The sequence below is a fragment of the Pipistrellus hanaki genome (assembly GCF_964339955.1).
Source record: "Pipistrellus hanaki genome assembly, chromosome: 10".
In the NCBI taxonomy this organism is placed as follows: domain Eukaryota; kingdom Metazoa; phylum Chordata; class Mammalia; order Chiroptera; family Vespertilionidae; genus Pipistrellus; species Pipistrellus hanaki.
In genome coordinates, this window is record NC_140512.1 from 46,916,422 (window position 1) to 46,938,470 (window position 22,049).

Below are 22,049 nucleotides of genomic sequence, written 5' to 3' on the forward strand. Positions count from 1 at the left end.
TACTCATATCCAACAGAATATATTTCTATTGTATTTTTTAAAAAATGCATATTTTTATTGATTTCAGAGAAGAAGGGAGAGGGAGAAAGAGATAGAAATATTAATAATGAGAGAATCACTGATCGACTACCTCCTGCACACCCACCACTGGGGATGGAGTCTACAACCCGGGCATGTGCCCTTGATTGGAATCAAACCTGGACCTTTCAGTCTGCAGGCTGACACTCTATCCACTGAGCCAAACCAGCTAGAGCCCAAGAGAATAGACTTTAAAATTAAGGCTATCACAAGAGACAACAAAAGTCACTGCATAATACTAAAGGCATTGATACAATAAGAGGATATAACCCTGGTAAACATTTATGCACCCAAAACAGGAACACCTAAATATATTTCAAAAACTTCTAGAGAACCTTAACAGAGAGAAAGACAACATGGTAGGGACTTTAATACCCCACTGATTTCACTGGATAGATCTTCCAGACAAAATCTTAACAAGGAAACAGAGACTCTAAAGGACATACTGGATCAGATAGATTTAATTGACACCTATAGAACATTTCACCCCAATGCAGCAGAATGTACATTCTTCTCAAGTGCATATGGGTCATTCACAAAGATAGACCACATGTTAGGACACAAAACAAGTCTCTATAAGATCAAGAAGATAGAAATCACATTGAGCATCTTCTCAGATCACAGTGGAATAAAATTAGAAATCAACTACAATAATAACACCCAAAAACATTCAAACATATGGGGGCTAAATAGCATGTTATTAAAAAATGAATGGTTTACCAATGAGATCAAGAAAGAAATTAAAAACTTCCTGGAAACAAATGAAAATGGACACTTAACCCAAAACCTCTTGGACACAGCAAAAGAAGTCCTGAGAGGGGAGTTCATAGCACTACAGGCATACCTCAAAAAAAAAAAAAAAAAAAAATCAGCAATCAACTATTTAACCCTTCAACTTAAAAAACTAGAAAGAGAATAAGAAAAGCCCAGAGTAAGTAGAAGGAAGAAAATAATAGAGATTAGAACAGAAATAAATAACAGTGAGACTAAAAAAAAATAAAAATAATCAATGAAACCAAGAGTTGGTTCTTTGAAAGGATAAACAAAATTAATAAACTGTTAGCCAGACTCATCAGGAAATGGAGGATCCAAATAAATAAAAACAAAAGTGGAGAAATAACTACTGACACCACAGAAATAAAAAGGATTGTAAGAAAATACTATGAACAACCATATGCCAACAAGCTGGACAATGTGGATGAAATGAACAAATTCCTAGAAAAATAGTCTCCCAAAACTGAACCAGGAGGAATCAGAAAGCCTGAATAGGCCAATAACAACTTATGAAATAGATGCAGTAATCAAAAAACTCCCACTAAACAAAAGCTCAGGTCCAGAAAGCTTCACAGGGGAGTTTTACCAAACATTCAAAAAAGAACTAACCTATACTCAGCTATTTCAAAAAGTCCTAAGAAGGAACACTTCCAAACTCTTTTTATGAGGCCAGCATTATCCCAATTCTAAAACCAGATAAAGACATTACAAAGAAAGAGAATTACAGGCCAGTATCCCTGATGAACATAAATGCTAAAATCCTCAACAAAATATTAGCAAATCGCATCCAGCAATATATTAAAAAGATCATACACCATGATCAAGTGGAATTTGTTCCAGGGATGCGAGGCTGGTACAATCACAAATCAATAAGCATTATACTTCATATAAATTGAAAGATAAAAATCACATGATTATATCAATAGACTCAGAAAAAGCATTCGACAAAATCTAACACCCATTTTTTTTATAAAAACTGCCAGCAAAATTGGAATAGATGGAGCATATCTCAACATGATAAAGGCCATATATGACAAACCTACAGCCAACATCATACTCATTGGGCAAAAACTAAATCCTTTTCCCCTGAGAACAGGAACAAGACAGGGATGCCCACTTTTACCACTCTGATTCAGCATAGTACTGGAAGCCCTAGCCACAGCGATCAGACAAGAAGAAGCAATAAAAGGTATCCAAATTGGAAAGGAGGAAGTAAAACTCAGCTTTCTGTTCGTATGTTATCTTATCAGTGAAACCTTTAACCACTCTATAAAATTATTAGCCACCTACCTCCCTCCTGCTTCCCAACTCTATTTTTCTTTATAACTTTTTATCACCATCTGACATAATATATTCCGTTTTTAAAAGGTGCTTTTCTTCCCACAATAGAATGTATGCTCCACGAGTTCAGGAACTGGTTTAATTGCACTATATCTTCATTGCCTAGAATCCTGGCACATAATGCCACTCGTTAAATATTAGTTGAATGAAAGAATTTAATATACAGTGATCTACTTTTACTTAAAGTCTAACTACTCTCTCAATGTTCTCACCTGCCTTATGCTACAGAGTGTGTAAATTGTCTGATTAGAATACCTGATGACAGAATATTTCTTTCACTTCTCAGAGACACTTAGACTATGCAGCATCTATGAGTAATTCTGCCATTTATTAGCTCTCTGACTTGGGCCAAGCTTGTTTGTTGTTGTTTTTTTGTTTAACCTCTGTTCCCTCATCTGTAAAATAAAGATAATAATAATAGTTCCCACCTTATTAGGTTGGTAGAAGAAGTTGAACAAGTTTAATATATACAGTGTGTAAACAGTGCCTGGTACAAAATAAGCAGTATATATAAGATTGTTACAATAATTATAGTATAGTATCCCTATCACTTGTTATTAGAGTACCTGGCTCAGGGAAAATAGAATTGGACGCCGGAGTGGTGTTATATTGATAGAGAAATTAAAAGACTTTGAAAACTGACAGTATATTATTTTGGAAGGGGAAAATAAAGCAAATGAAATAGCCAGGTGATGTGTGTATGGTACTTTTAAAACAGTCACACACCATGAAATGCTCTTCACAAAATATTATTCATTAATTCAGGGTTTATTAAAAAGTACCTAAAACTAGTGAACATACCATTTAACTCTCTCTCTTGAGAGTCTTAGTGGTACCATTCTAGGTACATTGGAGAGAAGATAATTCATTACTTATACTGGATGCCTTAGAGCACATGTGTCAAACACAAGGCCCGCGGGCCAAATCCAGCCCGCCAGGCCTTGCAATGTGGCCCGCACCGCGCTGTCATCACTGCACTCCGCTGTCAGTTTATGACATTGTCAGTTTATGACTGTTCAGTAAACCATTCGGCCCGCGATTTAGGCTGGATTTTAGATTTTGGCCCCTTCTCTGATTGAGTTCGACACCCTTACCTTAGAGCAATTGGACTTCGTTTTTTCATGGAACCCTAGTTGAGAAAGAATGAAAATATCTTGACTGAGGGTGGCTTCTATTTCTCTGATCTTATCTGTACCCTGTTACTTTTCTAACCTCAGTTGAACTCTATTGAATGTGATTTCATCAGTCTGCTCTGAGCTTTCCCAGAATGTAGAGTTTTTAATATTTTCATGCAGCCAGCATCCATAAACTACCTGCTTTATACTAGTGTACCTGGGTGCTAGGAATAAAACTGATCAATGTGATCAACTTCAAGGAGCTTACAGTCCTAACAGGCCATTATCCCCCAGTTAGTTACTTGTCAGAATGTTTCCGCACAAATCTTTGATTTTAATGTTGTGGGATGTCGTTCTGTGGAGTAGTGCCCAGAGTTTTAGAAAACTGAACAACCTGGGAGAATAATTTGGGATAGGAGGTTACAATGCAAGAAAATTTGAGGGGTTTTACCAAAATTCAGGAAACATGTTATATTGTTAAGATGAGTAAAAGTATGTGCTGTTGAAAATCTGTAGGGCACGCATGTCAAACTCAAAGGCTAATAACATGGGCCAAATAAATAAGGTTTAAGTTTACGTGGGTCCAAAAAAAACAAAAGCTTCAATTTTCATAGAAATGTAGATTTATTTCGATAGAGACATGCCAAATACAAAGGACTGAAATAAATGAATAGTTGTTAGCATAAAATAATAGAACATTTTAATAAAATTAATATATTTTTAAATATATATTTTATTGATTTTTAAAAATATATTTTATTGATTTTTTAAAGAGAGGAAGAGAGAGGGATAGAGAGTTAGAAACATCAATGAGAGAGAATCATCGATCAGCTGCCTCTTGCACACCCCCCACTGGGGATGTGCCCGCAACCAAGGTACATGCCCTTGACCAGAATCGAACCTGGGACCCTTCAGTCCTCAGGCAGACGCTCTATCCACTGAGTCAAACCAGTTTCGGCTATTTTATTGATTTTTTACACAGAGGAATGGAGAGAGGGATAGAGCTAGAATCATCGATGAGAAACATCGACCAGCTGCCTCTTGCACACCCCCAACCGGTGATGTGCCCGCAACCAAGGTACATGCCCTTGACCGGAATGGAACCTGGGACCTTTCAGTCCACAGGCCTACGCTCTATCCACTGAGCCAAACCAGTTTCAGCTATTTTTCTTTTCTTTTTTTTAATGCATCTTTATTGTTCAGATTATTATAGTTGTTCCTCTTTTTACCCCCATAGCTCCCCTCCACCTGGTTTCTACCCCACACCCTGCTCTTACCTCCCCTCACACTGTCCTCATCCATTGGTGTACGATTTTTGTCCAGTCTCTTCCCGCATCCCCCCACACACACCAACTTCCCCTTGAGAATTGACAGTCCATTCCCTTTCTAGGCCCCTAATTCTATTCTATTCACCAGTTTATTCAGTTCATCAGATTTTTTATTCACTTGATTTTTAGATTCACTTGTTGTTAGATAACGTATTTGTGTCACTTTGTTGTTCATAATTTTTATCTTTACCTTTTTCTTCTTCTTAAGGATGCCCTTCAGTATTTCATATAATACTGGTTTGGCAGTGATGAACTCCTTTAGCTTTTTCTTATCTGTGAAGCTCATTATCTGACCTTCAATTCTAAATGATAGCTTTGCTGGGTAGAGTAATCTTGGTTGTAGATTCTTGCTATTCATCACTTTGAATAATTCTCGCTGCTCCCTTCTGGCCTGCATAGTTTCTGTTAAGAAATTAGCTGGCAGTCATATGAGTACTCCCTTATTCTCTCTTTGTCTTTTGCCTTGGCATTTTAATTATGATGTATCTTGGTGTAGTCCTCTTTGGATTTCTTTTATTTGGACTTCCTGGACTTTTAAGTCTATTTCTTTCACCAGGTGGGGGAAGTTTTCTGTCATTATTTCTTCAAATAGGTTTTCAATATCTTGCTCTCTCTCTTCTTCTGGGACCCCCATAATACGGATGTTGGTATGCTTGAAGTTGTCCCAGAGGCTCCTTTTACTATCTTCATATTTTTGGATTCTTTTTTCTTTTCTGGTTGGGTATTTTTTGCTTATTTATATTTCAAATCTTTGACTTGATTCTTGGAATCCTCTGGTCCGCTGTTGGATCTCTTTATATTATTATTTCAGTCAGTGTATGCTTAATTTCTTTTTCTTTTTTTTTAAATATATTTTATTGATTTTGTACAGAGAGAAAGGGAGAGAGATAGAGAGTTAGAAACATCGATGAGAGAGAGTCATCGATCAGCTGCCTCTTACACACCCCCTACTGGGGATATGCCTGCAACCAAGGTACATGCCCTTGACCGGAATCGAACCCGGGACCCTTCAGTCCCCAAGCCGACGCTCTATCCATTGAGCCAAACTGGTCTCGGCAGTGTATGCTTAATTTCTAATTGGTCCTTTTTCATTTCCTTGAAGGTCTCACTAAATTTCTTGGAGGTTTCTAGAAGATTCTTGAGTAACCTTATAACCATGGTTTTCAACTCTATATTCAGTAGTTTGTTTTCCTCCATTTCTTTCATTTGTGACCTGTTTCTTTGTCTCCGCATTTTGGCTGCTCCCCTGTGTTGATAGAGTGGCTTTGTGTGCTACCGTGTTTCCCCGAAAATAAGACATCCTCCGAAAATAAGACCTACTTACAGGTTTCCTTCTGAGTGAAATATAAGGCATCCCCCCGAAAATAAGGCCCCATAGACTAAACATGAGAGATTTGATCCACTGATTTTGAAAGAACTGGAATCAGAAGAAATTCACCAGGAAATTCAGGAATTGGATTCCTATGATGATGTTCCAGAAGATGATGACATGATTGTCATTGAATAAATGAGTAAATTCTTGATACTGTAGATTCACAGTTTGTCTGATTTGTGTTGACAACTACCGTACTACCATACTGTATACAGGTAATAAATTTCCTTTATTTTCATTTAACAATAAATGTGTACCGTATTCTTCTTCATGGAAAAATAAGACATCCCCTGAAAATAAGACCTAGTGCATCTTGGGAGCAAAAATTAATATAAGACACTGTATTATTTTCAGGGAAACAGGGTAGGTGTCCTATAGAGCCCAGTGTATCAGCCTCCCCCGTCACCTGAGGTAGACGCTCTTGGTGCGCCCCTTTGTGGGCTGTTTGCACAGTCTTTTTTAAAATATATTTTATTGATTTTTTACAGAGAGGAGGGGAGAGGGATAGAGAGCTAGAAACGTCAATGAGAGAGAAACATCGACCAGCTGCCTCTTGCACACCCCCCACCGGGGATGTGCCCGCAACCAAGGTACATGCCCTTGACCAGAATCGAATCTGGGACCTTTCAGTCCGTAGTCCGATGCTCTACCACAGAGCCAAACCGGTTCCCACTGTTTGCACAGTCTTGTTGTAGTTAAGTCTTCGGTGTTGTTGGTATCACTGGGAGGAATTTGCCTCCAGGGCAATTGGCTGTGAGGACCGGTTTGTCTACAATGGGAGAACTTCTGTGCTACCCTCATGGACAGGAGTTGCTTCAGGGGGGCTTTGGTGCTTACTGAGTCTGCCCCCTGAGTGTGTCTCTTCTGGATGTGAAGAGTTGTAATCTAGATGATCCCACTCTAATCACTGTGTACATTGCTCTTGGATCTTCAAGGAGGTGCAAAGTCAGCCACTGCCTGAGGCTACCCAGCAGGAGCTACAGAGAAATCTACAGATTCCTCCTCAGCTGTGAAGGGATGCAAGCTACTCTCAGCCTTGGGCCTTCTTTTGGAAGCTCTGGGGCTCTCTGACTCAGCTTCAGTTGTTTAGGTTTTAGATTGCAAAAGGCCGGGCCATTCATATACAAAAGCCTCTGCACACCACTTGGGTGGGGTTGTAAATTAAGTGGGGCGGGGGTCTCAGGGAATCACCAGGGCAGAGCAAATAGCTGCCTCAAAGAGGCCCCGGGATCTCTTGTGTCCCTTGGCACTGTGCTGGAACAATGATCACTGCAAGCATCTCTGAGAGAAAGCCGCCAGACAGTCCAGTTTCTCTCCTTATGGGTCTGGGTCTCCAGAGTCTCGCTCAGAACTGGAGTTCAAAGCAGTCAGGAGCTTTTATCTCCCTCCCGATTGAAAAAAAAGACAACCACATACCCAGTTGCCAGCCCCTTTTGCACGCGCCTCCATGCCTCCACACTTCCACACTTCCATACCTCCTACTGGACTCAATATGCTTTTCTCTTTCCTTCTGGTTGTAGAATTTCCACTCAGCCAGCCTTCCTGTGGTTCTGGATGAGACTTGTTTTGTCTTTTACTTGTACTTTTCTTTTTTTAAATATATTTTTACTGCAAAAATATTTCAGAAAGGAAGGAAGAGGGAGAGAGAGATAGAAACATCAATGATGAGAGGGAATCATTGATTGGCTGCCTCCTACACACCCCCCACTGAGGGTCAAGCCCGACACCCAGGCATGTGCCCTTGACCGGAATTGAACCTGGGACCCCTCAGTCTGCAGGCTGATGCTCTATCCATCAAGCCAAACTGGCCAGGGCTAGTTGTAGTTTTATTTATTTATTTATTTATCAATCTTTATTGTTCATATTATTACAAAGGTTCCTCATTTCTTCCCCCCTCCACCAGGTTCCCACCCCACCCTCCGCTCCCTTCCCCTCCCCCATTGTCCTCATCCATAGGTGCACAGTTTATGTTCAGTCTCTTCCTCCCTCCCTTTCCCCGCTAGTAAATCCCTTTTCAGATAGTAAATCAGTTACTTAGCATTTTCTCATATCAATAATACCTCCACATGCCCAAAGATACACTTCACACAAAAGACATTTCCAAATAGGTCAACCAACCTCATCCAGGCCCCGCACAAGGCACTCACATATCAACACCCCAGCGCTATACTAACTCAACATATCCAGATCTAAGCCTTCATCACTTGATTCAGCAGACCCTCAAGTTCCCGCAAAAGTTTCCAGCCCTGTCTGAGAGGCAGCCTTGGGGCGGGGGCAGGCGAGGAGTGAGCTGTTCTGGGCCTGGCTGCTCCGGGCCTGGCCTCTGTTGCTCTGGTCAGTTGCACAACCAGCTGCTCCAGGTCTGGCCACTGCCGCTCCCGACCTGGTTGCTCCGGGCTTGGCTGCTGCTGCTCCGGGCCTGGCCACACCCAACCCGGCTGCTCTGGGCCCAGCTGCTCTGGGCCCAGCTGCTCCGGGCGCGGCCACTCCAGGCCTGGCTGCTCCCAGCCTGGCAGCTGCTGCTCTAGGCCTGGCCGCACCTGACCCGGCAGCTCCGGGCCTGGCCTCTCCCAGCCTGGCAGCTGCTGCTCCGGGCCTGGCCATACCCGACCCGGCTGCTCTGGGCCCTGCTGCTCTGGGCCCGGCCACTCCGAGCCTGGCCGCTCTCGGCCTGGATGCTCCAGGCTTGGCTACTGCTCTTCTGGGCCTGGCTGCTCCCGACCCGGCTGCTCTGGGTCCAGCTTCTCCGGGCCCGGCCACTCCAGGTCTGGGTGTTCCTGGACTGGCCACCCTGGGCTTGGCCGCCTCCGCCTCAGGCCTGGCTGCCACTGCCCCAGGTCTGGCTGCTCCAGGCCTGGCTGTTGCTGCTCCAGGCCCGGCTGCCACTGCCTTGTGCCTGGCCACTCTAGGCCTGGTCGCCGCCGTTCCAACATTCTGTCCTTTTTTTTTTTTTTTTTAAACGCATTTATGTTGCAATGTTGCCTGCTGAGTTGAGTTCTGACTTAGTCTTTGATTTTTCAAGGTCTTCTTTGTGTTCTTTCTTAAGTATTTTTACTATCTTTTGCTCTCCATTGGTTTCTTCACATTGAGAACTTCTTCGGTTTCTTCCTCCTTGTCCTGAAGCTCGCAGGTTGGCCTGAGGCACCCCTTTGTTCTCCGCGGGCTCCTGCACTGCTTCAGCCTGTTGCCGGGGTCGGCACCGCAGCCCAGGAAGCAGCCCCCGGCCTCGGTTCCATTGCCCGCACTCAGCGGTCGAAGGCTCGGGGGCACACCCCCCCCCCTGGGGGCCCCGTCGCCCGGTTCCTTGCTGGTGCCTGGCTGGCCGGTGTCCGGCAGGGGCTCCTGCTCCTTGTCGCGTTCCTCCAGTCTGGAGCTTTTTTTCTCCTTCCCGCTAGGGGAGTCTAGCATCAGAGTCAACAGACTGTCCTCTGCACGCAATGTGCGCGACTTCGGGGGCTCCGCTTTTCACCGCTCCCCCAGGACTCCACCTCACAGCCCCGTCTCCCTCTGCTTGAGCTTGGGTCCCCAGGGATTGGCCCAGAACTGGAGTTCGGGGCAGTCGGGAGTGGGGCTCAGCACCGCCGGAGGCTTTGTTTCTTCCTGCTAGGGCAATCCAGCATCAGAGTCAACATTCCGTCCTCTGCGTGCAATGTGCGCGACTCCGGGGGCTCTGCTTTTCGCCGCTCCCCTGGGATTCCACCTCACAGCCCCGTCTCCCCCTGCTCGAGCCTGGGACCCCAGGGTCTGGCCCATAACTGGGGCTCAGTGCTGCTGGTTTTGGGGATTCAGCCCAGGCTGGGGGTTTTATTTCCTTCCTGCTAGGGAACGCCAGGCAGGCACCCAGCCTTCTCCTCCTCTCCGGCTGCGACCTCTCCGCGCGCGTGCGTGCGAGCGCGCAGCATGTCTCCGTACCTTAGGCTTTTTTCAGCTCCTCTGATTTTCCTTCTGGTTTTCTCTTTCCTTCTTGTTGTAGAATTTTCAGTCAGTCGACTACCTGTAGCTTTGGGCAATGTCCACTCTACATTTTAGTTGTATTCCATTGAAATTGTTGTGTGCTGCTGCGGTTAGGTGTCTACCTGGGCAGCCATCTTGGATCCTCCACTAGTTGTAGTTTTAATGTGGTTGTGCACGGCAGCAAGTTCAGGTGTTTACCTATGCCACCATCTTGGTTGTTCTATTTTTCTTTAACATTAACTTACCGGACACTGAATAACTACATAAATTAATAAACATAATGCAAATAAAACTGTTTTTCTTGTTCTCTGGAAGCGAAATATTTCCTATTGCATACACCAAACTAATGACTTGGTATCCAAGACTAATGACTTGGCTATCAGCTGCTAAAATATTCACTGCTAGTATTAGTGGAAAGAAATGGTGTGCCTGTGCTTAAGACACATAAGGGAAATGAATGCAACACGATTCTAGTAATCAATCATTAGCAAACATAGTTTTTATTAATAATTATATATAATAGAATATTGTAAAAATTAAGTTACAAAATTTTTATTAAAGCATTTCTTACATATAATTATATTGGCTGAGCAGCAAAAATATTTGTTGTGGGCCCCATGCAGCTCACAGACCACAAGTTTGATATGCTTGCTGCAGGATTTCATGTGATAGACATCTATATTTTAGTTCAATTTAGTTCCAACTCCAAAGACAGTCCCATTCCATTTAGTTATATTTATGGGACCAAAATAGATCTCTTTAAAATTAAGTAAATTTAGTGCATGATTTAATGGACCATTTAAAATCATTTATTTGTGGTGCTGATTTTGTTTGTGGGTGTCGTGTGTCCCCCCCCCCCCCCCCCCCCCCAGTAACCTTAGGGTTTATATGCTGTTAATTAGCCAGAAAACAAATCTTGGTCCTCTTATTCCATTTTAGATTAATTTCTAAGTTTAACTCAAACTTTACTTATTGATTTTATTAATACCACTTTCCTGTTTGTTTTGTTGTTGTTGTTAATCCTCACCCGAGGATATTTTTTTTTTTTTAATATTTTATTGATTTTTTACGGAGAGGAGGAGAGAGGGATAGAGAGCTAGAAACATCGATGAGAGAGAAACATCGACCAGCTGCCTCTTGCACGCCCCCTACCGGGAATGTGCCGCAACCAATGTACATGCCCTTGACTGGAATGGAACCTGGGACCTTTCAGTCTGCAGACCGACGCTCCACCACTGAGCCAAACCGGTTTCGGCGCGAGGATATTTTTTTCCATTGATTTTTAGAGAGAAGAAGGGGGGAAGAGAGTGGGAAGTGAGAGAGACACATCAATTTACTTAATTATTAGAGCATAGGCCAGCACACCAAAAGGTCATGGATTTGATTCTAAGTCAAGGGCATGTACCAGGTCCTATCTCTGGCCCCAGTTGGAGCACATGCAGGAAGTAACTAATTAATGTTTCTCTCTCTCCCCGCATTTCACTCTCTCTAAAAATCAGTAGTAAGCCCGATCCACATGGATCAGTGGTTGAGCATTGACTTCTGAACAAGGAGGTTACAGTTTGATTCCTGGTCAGGTCACATACCCAGGTTGTGGGCTCAATCCCCAATGTGGGACATGTAGGAGACAGCTGATCAGTGGTTTTCTCTCATCATTGATGTTTCTATCTCTCTCTCCATCTCTTTTCCTCTCTGATATCAATAAAAATATCCTTTCTCTAACCGGTTTGGCTCAGTGGATAGAGCATTGGCCCAAGGATTAAAAGGTCCCAGGTTCAATTCCGGTCAAGGGTATGTACCTTGGTTGTGGACACATCCCCAGTGGGAGGTGTGCAGGAGGCAGCTGATCGATGTTTCTCTCTCATCTATGTTTCTAACTCTCTATCCCTCTCCCTTCCTCTTTGTAATAAATCAATAAAATACAAAAACTAAAATAATAAAGTAAATAAAATAAAATAAAAATATCTCTTAAGAAAACCACAACTATAAACTGAATTGAACTTTTTAGCAGGGGCCAGGAATGTGGGGAAATTGAAAAGAGATTTTTGTTTATTCTGAATACTCATGTATTTTATTTTTTTATAGTTGAGAATATATTGTATTACTAATATAGAAAACACCTGTAAAGTCCTATATAATAAAACCCTAACATGCAAATAAACTGAACAGCAGAATGACTGGTCGCTATGACATACTCTGCCCACAGAGAGGGAGGCAACCAGCAGTGGCGATCAGAGGACGAGGCAGGCAGGCCAGCGGGCAGCGCCAGGCTACCAGCCAGGGCAGGTGCCAGTGGGGGCCTCCCTGATCACCCTGCCTGCCAGTCACCCTGCAAAGGCAGTGGGGATGGGGGTGGGGGGAGGCATGGCGCTGCTAGCGGGTGGTGCCAGGCCCGAAGCCAAGGCAGGTGCCAGCAGGGGGGCCCCCCAATCACCCAACCTACTGGTCACCCCACATATTGGCATTGATCGCCAGCCAGGCCTAAGGACCCTACCCTATATATGGGGAACAATCTCTTGGATTTAAAAATTAAAACCTAGCAAGGCTACTCTAACACTGAAAAAACAGGATGATGCAGTGATGACATGCATGGACTCTGGCTTGCACATTTTGTGGTCAGCTCTGATTCTGACACTTATAACTATGTAACAAAGCCAATTACTTAAATTCTCTCTGCTTCAGTTTTTCCTCCCATAAGATGGGGGAAATAGTACTACCACCTCAGAAAGATCATGTTGTGTACTATTTTTTTGTAATCAGGGCAAAAAAATGTAGCTGCCCATACAACAGCAAGATGCCTTTCACCTGTGTGAAAAGTATCGACACTGGTGCATGCAACGTCCTAGATTTCGAGAGGGATGTCCCACTGCCAATTTAGGCCCAATCCCCATGGCAATTAGACATCCCCCAAGGGCATAGACTGGGCTGAAGGACACCCCTCACCCTGTGGTGCACGAATTTCATGCATCAGGCCTCTAGTCCTATATAATAAAGATGTAATATGCAAATTGTTGTTACACCATTATTATTACATAATAAATAATGACTAATGGCATAACGACAGGTTCATGGATCAGTAGGAGGGTGGGGCAGCGAGCTAGAGGCAGGCATTGGAGAGCTACTGGAGGGGCAGGGCAGCAAGCTATGTAGGGGTTTGGGGGAGCAGAGGGAGCTACAGGAGAGTGGGACAGCAGGCTGAGAGCTGCAGGAGGGGGCAGGGCAGCAAGCTATGAGAGGGGCAGAGGGAGCTACAGGAGGGTATTGCAGCAAGTGGAGAGCTACAGGAGGGTGGGAGCAAGCTACTTGCTACAAGCAGTCAGCAGAGACTACAGGAGGGTGCAGGGCAACAAGCTATGAGAGAGGCATGGGATCATGGATCAGTAGGAGGGTGGGGCAGCGAGCTAGAGGCAGGCATTGGAGAGCTACTGGAGGGGCAGGGCAGCAAGCTATGTAGGGCTGCAGGGGAGCCGGGGACGGGGGGAAGAGGCAGGGGGAGGAGCTACAGGAGGGCGGCAGCGAGCTACTAGTGCTCTGATTTGTGCATAGACTCCTAGTCTCTATATATAAAAGCCTAAGTGACTTAGAACTCAACAACCAGAATGACCAGTTGACCAGTGCGCTCCCACAGCCAACCTCCCATGGCCAGCAACCTTCCCTGGTCCCTCCCCACAGCCGGCAAACCTCCTGCACTCCCTCCTCCATCTTTCCCCCTGTTCAGCAAGCCTCACATGGCAGCCCCCTACCTGCAGCAGGCTCCTAGTCCCCGGCCAGCAGCCTGCAGGCCCTCACTGGCCTGGCTCCAATTGGGACGGGGTGAGCCAGCCACGATAGGCCCTGATCGCTGGCCAGGCTTAGGGACCCCCACTCATGCACAAATGATGTGCATCGGGCCTCTAATGTTTAATAAAAGGGAAAGACCACTATACTAAATAATCTTTTAGTTTTCTAAGCTCTAAGTTTCAACGATTACAGGCAGTTGCTACAATATTTTGATAGAAATCTTGAAGTATTTCTAATTCCTTTCCTAAGTTACTTTTATTTAAATTGTTTTAAAAATGTTTTTTAGGTGTGGAATATCAAACAAATGATTAAGTTGACACAGGAACATATAGAGGCGTTATTGGACAAATTTGGTGGGGAGCATAATCCACCATCAATATATCTGGAGGTAAGCTTTTGAGTATTATATCTGTAGTAACTTTGAATAGAAAAATAATGCATGTATAAAAAGCATTTGTACTGATGATAATACAGGTTATCTTAGGTGGTTGGATTAGAAACAATGGGAAAAGAGAATTAGTTTTGTCTTTGCTTCTTAATCTTGTTTCACTTGTTACAATAAATATGTACTGTTTTGTAATTTGGAGAATGTCAAGATTAAGAAAAAGTTGTATTTGAACTCCAAAATTTTATCCTGTTAAAAAAAAAGTTCTTTTTACAAAAGAAGATTCTGGAAGTCAGCAAACTAGTTGCCATATTTAAAAGATGGGGAGAATTTTGTAAAATACCTTTTTTCCAGAACAGATCTCCCCCAAATTGGATTTTGCTTTCTAAAATTTATAATGTTTAAATATTAAATAGCTCAAAATTACTTAGCTTTACTGTTTTATAGTGCCTTGAGGCTTTTGTATCAAGCCTTGGGTATCATTGTAAATTTATAGAGTTAGTCATTGTTCTTAATCCAATGAGGTAGTAGTTACTATTCTAATCACAGATAAGCTTTCTTGGCATTAGTTTCCTTAGGGTAAGTCACTCAGATTCCACAGCCAGCAAGCTGTTATGGAATCTAGGCAATCAGGCTCCACAGCCTGTTCTGCTTACCACTATACTATTCCGCCTGTCCCTGTAAAGGCTGGCTACACAGTAATTACTAGCCATACAGGGATATAACCCTAAATTATAAATGATCAGGTTACCATTTGCCTCCAAGTGCCAGAGATTTTTAGGAGTCGATAGACTCCTAAACTAAATTTCTAATTTAGCAATCTAAATACTTTTTAAAGAGCAGGTTAAATCTTCAGTATTTAATGAGAAAGTTTGCATTTCTAAATAAATTTGGAAGTTTGGAAATAACTGCTAATATACTGTTCTTTTTATATGGCTTATCCCAGAGCACACTGCTAAGGTAATATTAGAGTTAGGAGTAGAATTCATACCTCTGAATGCTATCTGTTTTACTTGTATGCCTGAGGAGGATAAGAAATGAGCTATAAGGAGGCATATAGTCCTGGGGAAAATAGTAATTCTTTATTAATCAGAATTAGGCAACTTTAACCAGCAGTTTTTTCTGTCCACCCTTTCTCTGTCTTGGGAGATGTATACAGTAGGTCCTTGGGTTATGTCGGAGATCCGTTCCTACGGCGCGACGTAACACGATTTTCACTGTAAGTTGGAACCCATCTACATAAGCACCTATGTCACTCACATGGAGCACATACAGAGCAGTAATGAAGTGAAACAGTAAAAAACAATTTTAAAAGAAAGATAACAATTCCTGACCTTTACTTGTGGTAAATAAATAATGAAAAAGATAAAGCATATATGTACATACGTTGAAATAATGGAACTTTTTTTTTTTTAATACTGTAAATGGGAGATGGCAATGTAACAATGAAACGACTTACGTGGTTAAAACTTTGTAACAAAGCCAATTTCTTACCTTCTCTCTGCTTCAGTTTTTTCACTCATAAGATGGGGAAAATGGAACTACTGCCTCAGAATGATCATGTTATGTTTATTTTTGTGTTGTTGAGTTGTAGGAGTTCTTTATATATTCTGAATATATGTCCTGAATATTAATCCTAATCAAATAGATAATTTGCTAATATTTTCTTACATTCTGTGGGATCTCCATTCACTCTGATGATAACGTCCTTTGATACTCAAAAGCTTTTTTGGTGTTTTTTTTAATGAATCTAACATCTGTTTTTCCTCTTGTTGCCTATGCCTTTGGTATCATCCAAGAAAGCATTGCCAAATTCAATGTCATGAAGCTTTTCCCTATTTCTTCAATGAGTTTCTGTAGTTTTAGTTCTTATGTTTAGGTCTTTGATCCATTTTGAGTTAATTTATATATGTGATATAAGGTCCAGCTTTTGCATTTCATATCCAGTTTTTCCAGTACCACTTACTGAAAAGTCCTTTCTCATTTAATGGAAATTTTGATAAATGCACTTTCAAGACATTTTACCATATATGTGAGAATTTATTTCTGGGCTCTCTACTCTATTGGTCTATATGTCTGTCTTTATGCCATTACTACACTGATTTGATTACTATAGTAAAAGCTAAGTTTTGACATCAGGAAGTATGAGACCTCTAACTTTGTTCTTCCTCAAGATTGTTTTGGCTGTTTCAGATCCCTTGAAATTCTATATGAATTTTAGGATGGATTTTTCTATTTCTGCAAACACTGGGATTTTGATAGGGATTTAATGAATCTATGGATTACTTCAGGTCTTGACATCTTAGGTCTTTTTTTATATATAAGTATGCCTTTATTGATTTCAGAGAGAGGAAGGGAGAGGTATAGGGAGATAGAAACATTGATGAGAGAGAAACATCAATTGGCTGCCTCCTGCACACTCCCCACCAGGGACTGAACCCACAGCCCAAGCATGTGCCCTGACCAGGAATTAACCAGCAATCCCTTGATTCATAGGTCAACTCTCAACCCATGAGCCACACCGGCTGGGCAAGAGTGTTTAACTCGTAAATATGAACAGGTATCTAAGAATAAACAGAAATGTGAAGAAAGCTTTTTAACAAATATAACAATGGAAATGGTCAAAATATGTACAGAGAGCAGAAGAAAATTGTAATTGACATCAGAGATATGAGAAGACATGCTAATGTGTTCTTGTTTCATGGCTGTACTAAAGAAGCAAAAACAGCCCTGGCCAGTGTGGCTTGGGTTGTTGGTGCATCATCCCATGCACCAAAAGGTCTCGGGTCTGATTGCCTGTCGGGGCATATAACCTAGGTGCAGGTTCACTCCCAGGAGCGGGCACATTCAAGAGCTGTGTCTGTCTGTCTCCGTCTCTTTGTGTGTGTGTCTGTCTCTCTCTCTCTCTCTCTCTCTCTCTCTCTCTCTCTCTCTCTCCCCCTCCTCCCTCCCCCCCCCCCCATTTTCCTCCCTTCTCTCTAAAATAAAAATGGGGACACACACACACACACATACACACACACGAAAACATATCCTTGGGTAAGGATTTTTAAAAAGCAGCAAATGGCCGGCACCGGTTTGGCTCAGTGGATAGAGTGTTGGCCTGCAGACTGAAAGGTCCCGGGTTCGATTCCGGTCAAGGGCATGTACCTTGGTTGCGGGCACATCCCCAGTAGGGGGTGTGCAAGAGGCAGCTGGTCGATGATTCTCTCTCATCGACGTTTCTAACTCTCTATCCCTCTCTCTTTCCCTCTGTGAAAAATCAATAAAATATATTTAAAAAATAAAAAAATAAAAAATAAATAAAAAGCAGCAAATGTAATAGAAAATCAATTGACCATAAATGTAAGGCTTTATTTCTGGACTCTTTAATTCTGTTGTGTTGTTCTATGTGTATAACCTTATTCCATTACTACATTGGCTTTGATCTTCAGAGTAAATTTGAAGGTGTTGCTATTTTCTAAGAGAATTAAAAGCCGGGTTGAGGGGGTGGGGATGAAGTTAGGAGCCAGAGAGGCATGGGAAAGGTTGGAATAAGTATTGTGAAGAATTTAATACAATGTTAAAAGTAACATTTTTCAGGCAATAGTACAAAGGACTAAGTTCCGGTAATTGATAATGGGACTAATTGGCCTAGTTTCATTATTTTCTCCATCAACTGAGAGGAAGAATGGCATAATTGAGTGATAGGATTTACCTAAGATTAGTATTTAACAAGCAAGTTAGTAAAACAATGAGAATTAGCCAGAAAATCTAAGGTGTTACCAGTGTCATTGTTGAAATGTCACTATTACTTAAAAGAAGTAAGACAACAAAAACCTAAATCTGACAAACTTGAAGGGATTAATATTGACCATGAACACATTAATGTGGTAGTGAGATGGAAGCTTAAAAAGATGGGATAAGTGTGTGCATAGCAATATGGAATGTTATAAACTGAGATCTCAACATCATTTGGGACTTTTGTAAAGAACGATATAGTATAGTTCTGGATCTTGAAGGTAGTATGGAAATAAATGCCTTTAGAGATTCAAAGGTATAAAGAACTTTAAGGCAAGAGTATTAAAAGAGTACTAGGTGTACTGGTTAACAATGGTGGATTTTGTAATAAACCCAGTAATTTCAAGGGAAACATCAAAAGTGTTTTATTCAAAGTAATGGCCATCACTAGCTACACATATCCCCCATCTTTCAGGTAATTTGTGGATACCATCCCATCCCAACAGAACTTTTCTTTTTTGAGGCAAACCATTCAGAGACCCAATTTTCCACTTCTTCGTATATTTTAAAATGCTGCTCAGAAAGTGCATGTGCCATCAATCAGAACAAGTGGTAATCTGAAGGAGCAAGGTCTGGTGAATATAGTGGGTGGGTTAATACTTCCGAAGCAAGATTTTTTTAACGTGTCTTTACCTGGTTTTGAAGTGTGTGATGGTGCGTCATCATGAAGCCAAATTACTTTGCCGTGTCTTCTGGCATATTCTGGTCTTTTCATGATCACAGTGTGGTTAAAGGCTGAGTAGCTAAGGGCGATTAGGCAGGCAGAGGTGGTTAGGGGGATAAGACAGGCAGGCAGAGGCAGTTAGGTGCGATCATGCAGGCAGGCAGAGGAGGTTAGGGGCGATCACGAAGGCAGGCAGGAGAACAGTTAGAAGCCAGCAGTCCCTTTTTGTGAGAGGGATGTCTGACTCTTGTGGGATCAGGCCAAAACTGGCAGTCGGACATCTCCTGAGGGGTCTTGGATTTCGAAAAGGTGCAAACTGAGCTGAGGGACACCCCTCCTCCATGCACGAATTTTGTGCACTGGGCCTCTACACCTATCTAATAAAAGAGTAATATGCAAATTAACCATCACTCTGCTACACCCACAAGCCACACCCACCAGCCAATCAGGAGTGAAAACGCAAATAAACCCAACTAAGATGGCTACGGCTACAGAGAGCAGGAGGGAGGCTTGGGTTTCCCTGGCAATGGAGGAAGCCAAGCTTTCCCCCTGCCCTTGCCAGCCTAGGCCTCCACTCCAGGCTACAAAGTTTCAATTATAGAAGATACATACATCCCAACAGAAATGGCTGCTGCCACGGAGCAAGCAGAAGGTTTGGCTCCGCTCTAGGCTACAAAGTTTCAATTGTAGAAGATAAATAAACCCCAGATACCAGGGCCTCCACTTGAGTCCCAGTGGGTGTGGCCAACCTGTAAACCACAGGCCCCTCACCCAGCCCGCCCCACACCCCAAGGGAACTCCCATCCTGATTTTGGGACACCTTTCAGGGTAAACCAGCTGGCTCCCACCCATGCACCAGGCCTCTATCCTAAATAATAAAAGTAATATGCAGATTGGCCATCACTCCAACATATAAGATGTCTGCCCCATGTGGTCCAAGATCCTGCCCCCATGTGGACACAAGACAGCCACCATAAGAAGGCCAGCAAGGGGGGGAGGGGGGAGAGGGGGAATAGAGGTGACCAAGAAGGCAGAAGATGGAAGTTGGGGCGACCAGACCTGCAGGGAAGCGCAGTTGGGAGGGACCCAAGCCTTCAGGGGAGAGGAGTTGGGGAGGGGACCAGGCCTACAGAGGAGGGCAGTTAGGGGTGACCAGGCCTGCAGGGAGGGCAGTTAGGGGCAAATAGGCTGGCAGGGGAGTGGTTAGGGGGTGATCAGGGCTGACGGACACCCTCCCCCACCCCTGCACAAATTCCATACACCGGGCCTCTAGTGTATAATAAAATATGCAAATTGACCGAATAGCAGAATGACCAGTTGCTATGATATGCACTGACCACCAAGGGGTCAGATGTTCAATGTAGGAGCTGCGCTCTGGTGGTCATTGCACCACTCAGACAGAAGCCAGGCTCACGGCTGATGAGCACAATGGCTGTGGCAGGAACTTCTGCTTCCACTGCAGTGCTAAGGATGTCCAACCGATGGCTTAGGCCCACTCCCCTCGGGAAGCAGTCCTAACCCATCAGACATCCCCCAGGGCTCCCATACTGGGACAGGATGCAGGCCAGAATGAGGGACACCCTCCCCCCTCGTGCACCAGGCCTCTCATGTATATATTTACACACACACACACACACACACACACACACGGATATGCTCTATAATCTGGTCCCTTACCACATTTTCAGTCTTACGTTTGTTTTCCTACTCTTCAGTTAAATGAAACAAATATATATTTATCCCTTACTGTGTCCCAGATATGACATTCAACTATACTACTTTATAGTTTTTCCTCTATGTCTTAAAATTTTCTGCCTCCCTACTTTGTTACACAATTTATGCTGTACTCAGTACTCTTTTCCCCACTTACTCCATCCATTTGAATATTAGCCTTTTAAGATACAAGAATGAGGGGTTCCTTCCTCATTCTTGTATCAAGAATGTTCTTTGTTTATTTCTCATATATAATACTAACACAAAAATATATTCATCTGCTTCTCAGCAGCCCAAAAATGAACTCCTTTAGAGCTGTGAATTGTCATTTCTAAACCTATATTCTCCCTATAGCATTTAATAAATGGATGTAGTACTTAATCTTTAAGGGAAAAATGGTGAACTATAGAGTATAGGGTGATTACAACTCCCTTAAAGAACTGCCTTAATGAACCATGTATATGTCAATTCATTCCATTTCTTTACTTTCAATATCATTCTGTTTTCAAGATTCTTCTTACTTTTAGAATATGATTTATGTGGTAATTTGATCTGATAGCCTTAGTCAAAATTGACAATGGTACCAGAATTTCTTGACTGCAGTGTGTAAGCCACCTTTTCAAATAAAATTTTATTCTCTAAACAGTATTTGATGAGGAAGGAGGTCATCAGAGATCCATAGTGAGAAGAATAAAGAATTTTAATTGACAGCTATTTCAGAAGGAAGACAGCAGTTATACATCTTCTAAGCTTTTGGTGGTAGTGGTGAGATCTGGCACTGTGTACCTGAGTCTTATTTTTCTGACAAATCTAAAACCTCATCTCCTTTTCAACTTGTCTGTCTGTTCTTAGGAGCAGGGGAGAGGAGTGTGAAACTTTATGTGCCAACAGCTTTTTTTTTTAGGGGGGGGAAACAATTTTAATGAAAAGGGTACTTATCCTTGATGTGGTATAGTATTTTATACTATCTTCTTTTATTAATACTCATAGGTATTATAGACATCTCTTATATGTATCAGTTTCTCGTTGTAATATAATATAGTATCTTATAACAAAAGATTTATCAATTTAAAGGTAAAAGTTGTCATTTACAGTACTTCCAGTGCTTATTTTGAAACTCATAACTTAAAACCCTGTTAGCTAAATTATAAAGAGATTATCATCAAGGACTTAAATTTTATGTGGGTTTTTTTGTTGTTGTTGTCGTTGTTGTTACTGTCAGGAAGAGTTCCAGATTCACTGTAAATCTACTTTATTTTGTAGGCCTATGAAGAATACACCAGCAAACTAGATGCCCTCCAACAAAGAGAACAACAATTATTGGAATCCCTGGGGAATGGAACTGATCTTTCTGTTTCTAGCTCTGCATCAACGGACACCGTTACATCTTCTTCCTCTTCTAGCCTTTCAGTGCTACCTTCATCTCTTTCAGTTTTTCAAAATCCCACAGATGTGTCACGGAGCAACCCTAAGTCACCACAAAAACCAATTGTTAGAGTCTTCCTGCCCAACAAACAGAGGACAGTGGTGAGTCAACTTTTAATATCATCATTCCTTTTCTTTGTATTTTTCAGAAAGACCACTTGTTGAAAATGAAATATATCATCACTTTATACTCAGTGGTCTTACAAATTGAAGCATTTTGAACAAGGAAGGAAGAGACAATTATTTGGTGCCAAAGTGTGTTCCTTAACTATAACAAATAGTATTGTTTTTAGTGTCAGATTTGACATTTATCCTACCTACTACACTTGAACCGTGCTAA

The 22,049-nt window shown here is 42.3% G+C and overlaps 1 protein-coding gene across 2 annotated transcripts in view; it reads left to right on the forward strand.

Moving 5' to 3' along the window:
- BRAF (B-Raf proto-oncogene, serine/threonine kinase) overlaps nucleotides 1–22,049 on the forward strand; it is a 131,434-nt gene that overhangs the window by 23,222 nt on the left and 86,163 nt on the right. For both annotated transcript variants that reach the window (XM_084896749.1, XM_084896750.1), the window contains exons 2-3: nucleotides 14,029–14,130; nucleotides 21,548–21,811. In XM_084896749.1, coding sequence (XP_084752875.1) covers nucleotides 14,029–14,130; nucleotides 21,548–21,811 — 366 coding nt within the window. The remainder of the gene's footprint in view (nucleotides 1–14,028; nucleotides 14,131–21,547; nucleotides 21,812–22,049) is intronic.